At 45.9% G+C, this 12,978-nt stretch overlaps 1 protein-coding gene and 1 non-coding gene across 5 annotated transcripts in view; both read left to right on the top strand.

Moving 5' to 3' along the window:
• Nucleotides 1-12,978, top strand: part of REEP1 (receptor accessory protein 1) — a 136,620-nt gene that overhangs the window by 48,157 nt on the left and 75,485 nt on the right. For all 4 annotated transcript variants that reach the window (XM_018055360.1, XM_018055361.1, XM_018055362.1 and 1 more), the window contains exon 2: nt 12,865-12,937. In XM_018055360.1, coding sequence (XP_017910849.1) covers nt 12,865-12,937 — 73 coding nt within the window. The remainder of the gene's footprint in view (nt 1-12,864; nt 12,938-12,978) is intronic.
• Nucleotides 5,186-5,258, top strand: TRNAG-CCC. Its single transcript has one exon. It is a non-coding gene; the product is annotated as a tRNA-Gly (tRNA).

Consider the following 12,978-nt stretch of genomic DNA (forward strand, 5'->3'; position numbering starts at 1 on the left):
TGTTGTCATCCTTCTGCACTGCCTCTGAAATGTTAAATTCTCACCTACAGTCTCCTTGTTTAATCCGTGCAGTGACTGTTGACCATAGGTGTTTTTCTTCTCCAGCCTCAAGGAAACTGGTCCAGAGGAGTGAAGAAACACACTCCCAGTCCCATAGCTAGTCAGTGATGGAGCTAGATTTGGACTCAGGTCTGATGCCAGAGCTTAGCTTCTGGATTTCTTAAGAATAGAAATCTCAATCATATAGATTTTTTAAAAAACACTCAGACCAACGCTTGAACAGCACTTGAGTGGGCTGGACTGCAGAGTTTAACGCTTAACAGCATGAACTGAAATCTGCAGCGTGTCTGTTCTGTTTTGTGTTTATCTAAATTGGACTTTGGAGTATTTCTGTAATCCAATTTAAATTTGTATTTTTGCCACACACATTATACACAACTCTAAATAAGTAATAAACTCTTCTCTGTGCCAGGGCGATAGGGGCTTCAGAATGGTCCTGGACTTCAGGGCAGGAGACCTGGGTTTGAGTCTTGTCAGATAAGGAAGAGGCCTTTGGCGGGTCTCTGAACCACTCTGAGCCTCAGATTTTTGTTAACTGAAAAGAATCCCAGTTGTCTCAGAGGGCTGTGGTGTAGACCAAAGGAGCAAATAAAAGAATAAGGTGTTTGTTGGGTGTTCACCTAGGAACAGTTTTGCACATGTTAGTCTCAAGTCTGCAGAGAGGAGTTGGACTTGAAGCACACCGAAAAGAAAGAGTCTACAGGACTTCCTGGTGGTTTAGTGATTAAGATTCCGTGCTTCCAATGCGGGCGGCATAGATTCGATCCCTGTTTGGAGAAGTTCTGCGTGCCACACAGTGAGACCAAGAGAAAAAGAGAAGGGTCTATAGGCAGGGGCTAGCAGAATCACATGCCACGTTGAGAAAGAAGGACATGGTTTGTTTATGTTTGACTGAGATCGGCTTTGTTGTTGTTCAGTTGCTAAGTCATGTCTGACTGTGACCCCATGGACTGCAGCACGCTAAGCTTCCCTGTCCTTCACTGTCCCCCGGAATTTGCTCAGACTCATGTCCATTAAGTCAGTGATGCCATCAACCATCCCATCCTCTGTCGTCCCCTTCTCCTCTTGCCTTCATTCTTTCCCAACATCAGGGTCTTTTCCAAAGATTCTTTGCATCAGGCCAAAGGACTGGAGCTTCAGCTTCAGCATCAGTCCTTCCGATGAATATTCAGAGTTGATTTCCTTTAGGATTGACTGATTTGATCTCCTTGTAGTCAAAGGGACTCTCAAGAGTCATTTCCAGCGCCACAGTTCAAAAGCATCTGTCCTTCAGTGCTCAGCCCTCTTTATGAGATTCCTTGTCTGTATTATAGAAAAAAACAATTTCTCTCTCATAGGCCATATGAAGATGAATAGTGATATTGCTTATAAAGAAGTTTGCACAGTCCCTGGTAACTAATGGATACTCAGTAAATAAAGAAGAACTTATAAATCATAGTCATATAGTCTCCAAGGAGCCCAAATGCCCAGTGGGCCAGTTCTGCTGTTCTCCTGTTTTCTCCCTCTAGCCTTTTAGAAGGTCACAGTGGGTAAATAGAAGTGGGAGCCCAAGGGGTGGGACCCATGGCAACCAGAGCCCAGCCGGCTTGCTGTGCCTTGGGAACCCTGAGCTCTGTGCCCGGCCTGAGAAGTTGCCCAGCTTAGGCTTGTGGATAACCACTGTGGGTAAGGACGTTCCCTACACAGCATGGTAAAGATCAGGCTTGCTCAGTTGCATATAGCCCCCAGGTCCATAGTGTGTCTAAGACAGTCCTTTCAGAGCTATATTATTAGCAGCCCCTAGAGATGTATTATGTTTTTTGCAAATCCTTGTTTTGTCACACATGGACCCTCCAATATCAGGAAGTTGTGTCGAGCTTGGAGGCTAATGCCTGGCCAGCTTTATGCATTTTTGGACACAAATACACACACACACACACACACACACACACACTCTTACGAGTGTGAATTCTTCCAGATGCTTTTTCTTTTTAAGGTCAGGTTTTTAAAATTTGATAAGTTTTATTTTATTTATTTACTTAAAAAATTTTTGCCTGCATACATGGGTTAGTTTTTTCTGACCAGGAATTGAACCTGTACCCCTGCCTTTGGAAACATAGGTTCTTAATCACTTGACTGCCACAGGGAAATCCCAGTATGAGTGTTTTAAGTGTGAGTTTGAATTCTGAGTTTTGATAAATGGACAATTATGTAGGCACCACTGCAATCAAGATGCAAGAAGCTTCCATCATTTTCCATAATTCTCTCAGGCTACTTTGTAGTCACTCTCCCACCATCTCTAGTCCTTGCACAACCGCTGATTCTTTTTTTATCCCTATAACCTTTCCTTTTTCAGAATAGCATATAAATAGAATCATACAGTATATTGGTTTGGGGTTTGACTTTTTTCATGGAGTTGTAATGCATTTGGGACTCCAAATGCTTTTGATTGCAGCAAGTTGAGTGGTTCTGAGATCCACATGGAAAACCAATGGCATTCCTGTATAACATTAAAAACCAAGAGAATATCTAATTTTTAAAACTCATAATAGCATAAAAAAAACCCTCTTGAAATATATACTTAAGAATAAAGAAAACAAAACAAGTCCAAGGTCTTTACAGAAAAATCTGTAGCATATCTTGAAAAGACGTTAAGGAAGACTCAGTAGAAGGGACCATGCTCATGGAAAGGAAACCTGATAAAGATGGTGACTCTTCCCAAGTAAATCTGTAATTTCAGTGTACTCTCAATCAAAATAGATAACGTTTCTCATGGAACTTAACAAGCTGTCATGAAATCCATATAGAAAATCTAAGGGCTAAGAATAGGCAAGACAGTGTTAAGAATATCAGGATTTAGGGGACTTCCCTGGTGGTCCAGTGGCTAAGACACTGTGCTCCCAATGTAGGTTTGATCCCTGGTCAGGGACCTAGATCCCACATGCCACAACTAAGAGTTTGCATGCTGCAGCTAAAGAACCCATATGCTGCAGCTAAGACCCAGCACAGCCAAATAAATAAATACTTTTTAAAAAGAATATCAGGATTTATTATAAAGCTATGGAAATTAATACCCTGTGGTATAGGAGCATGGTTGGTCGGTAGACCAGGGTAAGGGAATGGAGAACTGAAGTAATATCTATACACATTAGAAAACATTACACGTGACGGTAGAATTGAAAATCAGTGGGAAAGAATTTGGTAATTGTTATTAGAACAGTTGGGATCCTTACAAAAAAGCATAAAGTTGAATCCCTAACTCATAACATACATAAAGATAAGTTCCAGATGAATTAAAACCTAATAGTGAAAAAGTGAACCTTAAAAACTTTTATGAGAAGATATATGTGGCCAGGATTTTCTCAACAAGATATAAAAAAGCAAGCTATAAAAGACTGATATATTATCATTTAAAATTTAAAACTTCTGTGCAACAGAAGGGACCACAGCAAAGAAAGTTAAAAGGGCTTTTTATTGGGAAAAGATGTTTGCAATCCATATGTCCAAGGCATAATTTATACCCAGAATTCACAAAGAAGTCCTAAAAATCAGTAAGAAAAAGATGAAGAACTGAATGGGGTTGGGGAGGGAAGCAATATAAATAGTTCATTCAGTTAAGGGGGCCAAATGGCTAAGAGGCATAAAATGTTAATCAACTTCACTTGCAATTGAGGAAATATGGATTAAAACAGACTTGAGATACTGTTTCACATCCTTCAGATTGGCAAAAAAATTTTAAATCTGACTGTATTAGTTTGGCAAGAATGGAGAATCCTGTGCCTTCCGATACAGGGGAACAGGTTTGATCCCTGGTTCAGGAAGATTCCACATGGCACGGAGCAACTAGGCCCGTGTAAACTGCTGAGCGTTCATGCTGCTACTGAAGGCTGTGTGCGTGGAGCCAGTGCTTTGTAATGAGAGAAGCCACCGAAATGAGAAGCCCACTCCTCCTTGTAACTAGAGAAAGCCCAAGGGAAGCAATGGAGACCCAGCTCAACCAAAACAAAAGAATGGAGGACATCAGAACTCGTTTACACAGCAGGAAGGAGTAGAGACTGGTCTAACAGCCTCTCTGGGGAGTGGTCTGGCATTGTCTGGAGGAAGGTGCTATGCCCTGCAACAGCAGTCCCACACTGTGTGTAAACCCTAGAGTAAGTCCCACCCATGCCCAGGGAGATTTGTATAAGAATGTTCATTCTGGCTCTGTTTGTAATAGTGACAACTTGGAAAGAACCTAAATATGCATCAATAACAGAATGGGTAAATAAGCTGTGATAAATTCACATAATGAAATAGTATACAGAGGTTTACAGTGAGCTAGAGGGACTTCCCTGGTGATCCAGTGGTTAAGAATCTGCCTTCCAGAAATAGATCGCCAGTCCAGGTTCAACACATGAGACAGGGCACTCAGGGCCGGTGCACTGGGATGACCCTGAGGGATGGGATGGGGAGGGGGGTGGGAGGGAGGTTCAAGATGGGGAACACATGTACACCCATGGCTGATTCATGTCAATGTATGGCAAAAACCACTACAATATTGTAAAGTAATTAGCCTCCAATTAAAATAAATTAATTAATTTTTTTAAAAAAGAATCTGCCTTCCAATGCAAGGGATGTGCGTTTGATTTCCTGTCAGGGAACTAAGATCCCACACACCAACTAGAGAGCCTGCACACGGCAATGAAGACCCAACACAAGAACAACAAAAAAGGTCTAGAAAGACAAGTCTTAATACGGATCAAAATTTCAAAGCCATAAATTTGAATGAAGACACATTTCGGTGGGATACATATAGTGTGATTCCATTTATATAATGTTTAGATAGAAATACATTTTTGTCTGTTTCAGCATGGCTTACAGAGTTAGTAAAAATATTAGTGAGAAATAGAATGAGAAACACTGAATTCAGGAGGTTGCTTATTTAGGGGAAGGAAGGAAAGAAAAATATGAGAAAAGAGTACATATAGGAGACTTCAGATCTCTCTCTCCTGTTTTAAGTTTTTTCCATCTTAAAAATTGTAGCATATTTATTGAAATGCTAGTAGGCGCTTTAGCACCAAGGAGGACCCTTGTGTGACAGTAGAAAGTAAAAATGGTCTTGGAAATGAATTCTCTTGGAAAGTAATCAAACTGATTCATAGGGACTTCCCTGGTGGTCCAGTGGCTAAGACTCTGTGCTCCCAATGCAGGGGACCCAGGTTCAATCCCTGGTCAGGGAACTAGATCCCACATGCTGCAACTAAGGGTTCCCAACCTGCAGCTAAAGACCCTGCACGCCACAACGAAGATCTCAGATCCTGTGTGCTGCAGCTGAGACCCAACACAGCCAAACAGATAGACAAAAATCAGTAAACATTTGAAAAATGGATTCATAAACTTTCATGGAAAAACCTACATAGGATCATAATCAGAAATTGTATATTTCACATCGGTGCCAAGGGTGCACGTTCTGCCAGTGCTGGGGTCCCAGCAGGGCTGGGAAATGGTGGAGCGGCTGGAAGCAGGGGTGACTGAGTGTTGAGGGGGGAACCTGTGGACTTGGCCAAGATGAGATCAGGCATGGGCTCACCCTCTGGGACCCTCTGCTGTTGTTTGGCTTGGTGAGCCCAGTGAGGGGCTCAGTGGGGCTCAGTCAGGCTTTCAACAGACCTCTTACTTCTCTTCTTATGCTGTGCTAAGTCGCTTCAGTCGTGTCCAACTTTTTGTGATCCCATGGACTGGCCATGGCTGCTAGAGTAGCCTGCCAGGCTCCTCTGTCCATGGGATTCTCCAGGCAAGAACACTGGAGTGAGTGGCCATGCTCTCCCCCAGGGGATCTTTCCAATCCAGGGATCGAACCTGAGATTCTTATGTCTCCTACATTGGCAGGCAGGTTCTTTACCACTAGCGCCACCTGGGAAGCCCTTTCTTAGGAAATTTTAACTCCTTGGAAATTAACTGGAGAAAGAAGAGAGGCCCCTGGGTCCTACTCAAAGCAGTTATCCTATGTCATTTAAGCTGAAGGAAATGAGCAAGGCCCAAGGATTGAAAAACAGCACCTAGACAAGGGTTTCTCCACGTTGGCACTTCTGATGTTATGGACCCAATCAGGCTTTCGGGGGCTGTCTTGTGTGTTGTAGGATCTTGGACAGCATCCCAGGCCTCCCCCCACCACAAGATGCTAGTAGCGTTCTCTGAGTTGTGATGACCTGCATGTTTTCAGATGTTGCCCAGATGTCTTGCTCCCAGTTGGGAACTGCTGTCTCCGAGGTTAGCATTCACAGGAGGCCCATTGCCCACCCCATCCCGCACCCCCCTGCTGCCGCTGGGGGGAAGCGAAGGCAGCAACCTGGAAGAAGGCCCCTAGTTTGGAGCAAGAGGAGGAATCAAGGGCAAAGATAGCAGGGATGTGGCAAGCAGATACATGGAGGCAGTAGGTTGGGTTGGGGGCTTCCGGGGAGCAGTAAATGGCTGTGGGCAGAGGGTGGGTGGGTGCAAAGCTCTGTGGCTCTGGAGCGCCAGGTGGGACTCTGTTCACAAATAATCAGGTGGAGTGTGTGAACACAGAGCCTGGTTTCCCCTCTACAGAAGGCACTCAAGCCTTCTTCCTTCCCGCTCTTGAGCCAACCTTAAGCACTTAAGTGGCTTTATTCCTCCTAAGAATTGCACAGCTTTCCTCTTGACCTTATAGAGAGAGTTATGTGAATCTGAAGTGGGCTGAAGTTCCTTGGAGAGAGGTTGCAGTTGTTTGATATTTATTCATCCATCAGACATTCATCCAGCAGCCACTTGGGCAGGCGCTGTGTCAGGTGCTGGGGACCCCACTAATCAATACCCTGGCCTGGATGGTCTGACCCCGTCAGCACAGGCCGCCCTGGGAGAAGACAGTCAGCCTGTTGTCTGGCTGCCTGGGTCACATTCCAGCTCAGCTCCTGGCTGTTTGTCCCTGTAAAATGTCATCTGTGTCCTAATCTGTAAAATGGAGTAGTAAGAATTCTTCCCTGTAGAGGGAAATGGCAACCCACTCTGGTGTTCTTACCTGGAGAATTCCATGGACAGAGAGGAACCTGGTGGGCTACAATCCATGGAGTGGCAAAGAGTCAGACACGACTGAGCACCTAAGCAGAAGAATTCTTAGGGCTTCCCTGGTGGCTCAGATGAAAAAGAATCTGCCTGCAGTGCAGGAGACCTGGGTTTGATCCCTGGGTCAGGAAGATCCCCTGGAGAAGGAATTGGCAACCCACTCCAGTATTCTTGCCTAGAGAATTCTATGGACAGAGGAGCCTGGTGGGCTACAGTCTATGGGGTCGCAAAGAGTCAGACACGACTGAGCGACTAACAATACAAAAATTCTTATCCTGGATTGATGTTGAGAGGACTGAGAATGGACAGCCCGTAGAGCAGTGCCTGGCATGAGTGAGCACTCAGTGATATTCATATCATTATTTTTAATGTCTTCTTATTAAAACTACTACATAAGAGCTGTAAGAGACTTAACCAGTGTCAAGAAAATCCCGAGAGACAACTGATCAAAGATGCACAGAAGTGGCTCGGTCTTAAAGGATTAGTGAGACTTTATGGAGCCGGTGGGGGCAGGGCCGGGGAGGTGTGGAGTTGTGGGAAGGTCATGCACTAAGATTCAGGCAGAAGAACAAGCTGGGGGACTTCCCTGGTGGTCCAGTGGCTAAGACTCCAAGCTCCCAGTGCACAGGGCCCGGGTTTCTATCCTTTGTCAGGGAACTAGCCAAAGCTGAGCTCAAATGCTGCAAGTAAGGCCTGATGCAGCCAAATAAATTTTTTTTTTTTTAATTGAAGAAGAGGTAGCCAATAGGAAGTCACATATTTTTTAAAAAGTTTGTTTTTATTCCTTTGGTTGTACTGGGACTTAGTTGTGACATGCAGGATCTTCCATCTTTAGTTGCAGCATGCAAACCGTTTAGTTATGGCATGTGGGATCTAGTTCCCTGATTGTGGATAGAACCTGGGCCCCCTGCTATGAGAGCATGAAATCTTAGCCACTGGCCTACTGAAAGGTTGTTGCTGAGCCACGAAAGACGCTGGGATTCTTGGCCTCCGGGGGAGAAGAATTCAGTCCAGGGCCAGTGATGAAGGCTTGATCACTCAAAGCTTTTGTGTAATAAAGTTTTATTAAAGTATAAAAGAGATAGAGAAAGCTTCTGACATAGACATCAGAAAGGGGCAGAAAGAGTGCCCCACTGCTAGTCTTTATCCAGATGTTATATAGCTACTAGCAAGCTGTTAATTATAGAAAGGAGATGTCTCAAAACTCAGAGTGGCACCAGACCCCTCACCCACAACATTCTTTTGAGATAACACTGGCACTAGGTGAGTTATCCTGGGCCATAAAATGATTGACTTGAATCTTGAAGAAAGGCAGGTTTCCAAGTAAATATATAGTTTCATTAACATAGATTAGTAGGAGAACAATGTATGAGTGAAATATACAGGTTTGTCAAGTCGTTTCTGAGGAGGAACTGACTTGAAAGACGGAGTCTAGGGTAAATACACAGTTCGTTAACATAACTTAAGACAAACATTTTCATAAGAAAAACACATTGGTTCACTCAAGGTTTGAGAAAAGTTCAGGTAGAACCAGGTGTCATTATGGCCACACAGAATTTGAAGAGAAACCTTTTTAAAATTTGTATAGAGAAGGGGAAAAAAACCCCTAACACTTGTTTCCTCCTGCTGTTTAAGAGAGAGATAAAATATGTCTGACACTTGCTGCCTATTTCCTGTTTGGAGACCCCTGGCCATCCTGCCTGTTACTCACTCACTACCAGGGAAGTCCCAGAAAGTGACATGTTGTGAGCGTGTAAGCATGGCTCAGTGGGGAACAGCCGCTGGCCAGGAGGTTAGGGTTAGGTCCGGAGCTGAGGGAGAGGGGGAAAGAGAAGGGCCTGGCCAGGGGGACTTGCTCTGAATGGACATCAATCTCAAACCCCTTTGGCAGGGACCTGCTTCATTTATTTTTTTCTCCAAAATAGACTTAGGCGAACTTGCCCTCTTCATTCCGTTCTGCCTCCTCTGGGCAGTGAAATACTGAGTCTCGTCCCTTACCTGCCGGTGTTTCTGAGCTTTCGGAGACTGGAAAGCACAAGCACATCTGTCTCGCTGTCCCTGTGCTGTCACATGGGAGCCAGGTAGGGGGATGCTGACAGCCATTCCCATCTGGGTCCCCCAGGCAGACGGAGCACCCGCCTCCATTGTCTTGGCCCTCATGAGGCTTTCCGCTTCTATGTCTACTCGGAGGGTGTCGCTGGCCTTTGGGGTTCACAGAAGGGCTGATCCATGGGCTGTCAGGTCAAGATGCACTTTCCACCTGTCTCTCCTGCTGCTCACACACTGCCTCAAGGCAGGGGCTGGACACCCTCCTGGCCATTGCTGTTGTTCAGCCGCTCAGTCACATCCAACTCTGCAACCCCATGGACTGCAGCATGCCAGGCTCCTCTGTCCTAGCAGACGTGACTATTGACCAAGGCCTCTGTGCCAAAGGAGGGTGTGTTTGTTTCTCTGCGGCCTGTGACGATGTGCTGGAGGCTTTGCTGAAGCAGCCTGGTGCTGTCCAGCATCTCCTCACTACTGAGACCTCAGCCCCAAAGTCATGAGCGTCCCTTGGGTGGCTCTGACCCTTGCTTCACCACGTTCTGAAATTTCCCAGAGGGAATACATATTTACCAAGCACTTCCTCTGCCCAAGGGGTGTGGATTCGACTCGTAAGTAGACAACATCAAGCCAACTTTGTGGAACTTGTCTTGTGGGAGAGACAGACATGGAAAAAACTGATGCAAGTGATATGGATCAGAGCTAAGAAAGGGGACCATCCAGGGTGTGGCAGTGAAGAACAGAAGAGGAACCTAATCTTCAGGCGATGCTGAGGTCAGGAAAGATCTCATGGACAAAGGGAGATTCTCCCGAGTATCTGAGAACACTGCTTAGAGTGAAGTGGGGCTGGGTCGGGGGATTGGGAAAAACTCCTCCTCTGAGCTGACTTGTGACAGATCCCAATGGACTTCCTTGGGCTGCTTGTGTCTTTGGCACTATGGCCATCTTTTTTTTTCTTTAATTAATTTTTTGACTTTTTACTTGGCTGCACCAGGTCTTAGTTGCAACACACAGGATCTTGGATCTTTACTGTGGCACGCGGGAATTTTTTTAGTTGAGGCGTTCGAACTCTTAGTTGCAGCATGTGGGATCCCTGACCAGGAATTGAACCTGGGCCCCCTGCATTGGACTCAATGGACGTGAGCAAACTTTGGGAGATGGTGAAGGACAGGGAAGCCTGGCGTGCTGCAGTCCATAGGGTTGCAGAGAGTCAGACATGACTGAATGACCAAACAACCCCTGTGTTAGAAGCGCAGAGTCTTAGGCACCGGACGGTCAGAGGCAGTCACTATCTCCTTTTGAATTTTCTTGATTTCTTTCAGACTACGTTTTTGTCCCTTTGGCTGTCTTATCTAGCTCCCTAGATACAATTTCAGCCTTCCCAGGGCGTGGCCTTGCTCTCCAAGGCAGCTGACAGTGTTGGTAAAGAGGCCAGTCTGGCTGGGTCCCTTCCCCTCCTTTATCCCTTACTGGTCATGGAACTAGGCAAGCTTGGACTAGCCGTTCCAGCCTTGGTGCCCTGTCTATGGACGAGGTTCTTGTTTCCAAGGCTGTCTGAGCTCATGTCTGCAGAGCACTTCGTGCAGGGCCTGTGTGAGTCAAGGTTACAAAACCCTTTCCCCTTCCCATTCAGCACCAGAAACAGACTCGGTTCAGTTAGCTTTCTGTTTTTCCATGGAAACCTGATGAATGTGGACTGTCAAGGTGTTACCTGCCACAGCTTATTGTAAAACTAAGTCCTGCTTGATAAATGGCATCTGATGGGAGTTCTCTGTATGACCCCCCGCCGATGAAGCAGCCATGGCTTTGGGCTTCCTGAGTGTGGTGTCTCCTTGGATTGCTCTGTCCATAGGGTTGTCACATAAGATGCTGGTCCCTGTGGGGACAGAGCCAGGATGGTACAACAGCTGGCACCTGAATTGACACGTAGAGGTGACTTCACCTGTCGGGTGAAAAGATGAAACCCTTCCAGCTCCAGCATCCTGTCAGTTCATTCATTTAAAAATATCTATTGAGGGGACTTCCCTGGTGGTCCGGTGGTTAAGAATCCACCTGCCAATGCAGGGGACATGAGTTTGATCCCTGGTCTGGGAAGATCCCACATGCCACAGGGCGACTAAGCAGACACGGCTACAGAACCTGTGCTCTAGAGCCTGCAAGCTGCAACTACTAAAGCCTGCACGCCCTAGAGCCTGTGCTCCACAACAAGAGAAGCCACCACAATGAGAAGTCCGAGCACCACAACTAGAGAGTAGCCCCCACTCGCCACAACTAGAGAAAGCCTGTGCACGGCAATGAAGACCCAGCACAGCCAAAAATGAATAAATGACTAAAATTAAAATAATAATTATTAAAGTATCTATTGAGTCTCCTATGTGGTAGGTGCTGGAAACACACTGTTGAACAAAACAGATGCATTCTGTGCAGAGTCCAGTTGGGGGATGCTGTCAATCAAAACATCACATGCCCTGATCAAACTGTATATCATGCTTTGAGAGTATAGTGGGAAGATTTAACTTAGAGGGAGAGGTCAGGGAAGGCTTCCAGGAAGAGGTCATGGGGAGCTGGCATCTGATGAGTGAATAGGCACCAACCTGACAAAGGAGGTGGGGGTGGTGGTGCAGAGATTCCAGAAGGAAAGGACAGAACAGGCAAAGCCTCAGTGGTTGGGGGTGGGGAAGGGACAAAGTAGAGAGAAAGAGGGCAAGTGGAGCTATGCTATGCAGAGTCTGATTATTTAATGACCTGGTGCATGGCCCCAGGAGCGATGACTCAGTGAGAGCTGAAGCCCAAACATCACACTGGTGTCATTATTTTTGCTTCTACATCTTCAGAGCAGTGGGAAGCAGGTTATTGCAAGGTGGGGATTTATGTGTCTGGTGGGAGAAAGGGTTGGCTTGATTGGATTTACAGACTGAACAGCTGATTCTGACTGCAGGATGCTGAAATCCAATCTGAAGGGAGTGAAATTTGAAGAAACTTGGAGTGATGCGGTTTTGGTAGAAAAGGAAGCCCAAGGTGTAGGTGGGCTTAAGAGAGCATCTGATGGGGATTCACAGCAGGGAGGAACACTGGGCCTTTTAAAAACAAATGTAATGATTAATTTCTAGTTTTGGCTGTGGTCTGTCTTCATGGCTGCAAGGACTCTTTGCTAGTTGCAGAGAGTGGGGACTGTTCCTCCTTGCGGTGTGTGGATTTCTCATTGTGGTGGCTTCTCCTTCTCTGGAGCACAGGCTCTAGGTGCACAGGCTTCAGAAGTTTCAGTGTGCAGGCTTCGTTGCTCCACAGCGTGTGGGATCTTGTTGGACCAGGGACAGAATCTGTGTCCCCTGCATTGGCAGGTGGATTCCTATTCACTGGACCACCAGGGAAATCCACTGGGCCTTTAATTTCAGGGCTCTTGGCTGCTCAGCCTTGGTTTCCCACCTCCAGAGCCCCCGATCCTCCCAGTTTTGGCTTTCATGACCCCAAACCACCCTCCTGTATGGCAAATGACAGATTGAAGGAAGGTGTGTGTGGAGTTGTAACAGGGCATAGAGGTTTCTAAGCACATCCCAGCCATGAGCACAAAAGCTTCAGGGCCTTCAGAAAAATAACCCAAGCCCCACAGAAGCATGTTCTGTAGTTCAGAGGATGCTCTGGTACTGAAGACAACATTTTCCATCAAACAGAATGAATGAAAATCACATTTCTCATTTTTTCCCTCTCTCTTCCCTCCAGGCTAATATTTGGCACTCTTTACCCTGCATATTATTCCTACAAGGCTGTGAAGTCAAAGGACATTAAAGAATATGTAAGTAGCACAATTTTTGAGTGGGTGGGGTGGGTGATGAT

The sequence above is a fragment of the Capra hircus genome, chromosome 11 (assembly GCF_001704415.2).
Source record: "Capra hircus breed San Clemente chromosome 11, ASM170441v1, whole genome shotgun sequence".
Lineage (NCBI taxonomy): Eukaryota > Metazoa > Chordata > Mammalia > Artiodactyla > Bovidae > Capra > Capra hircus.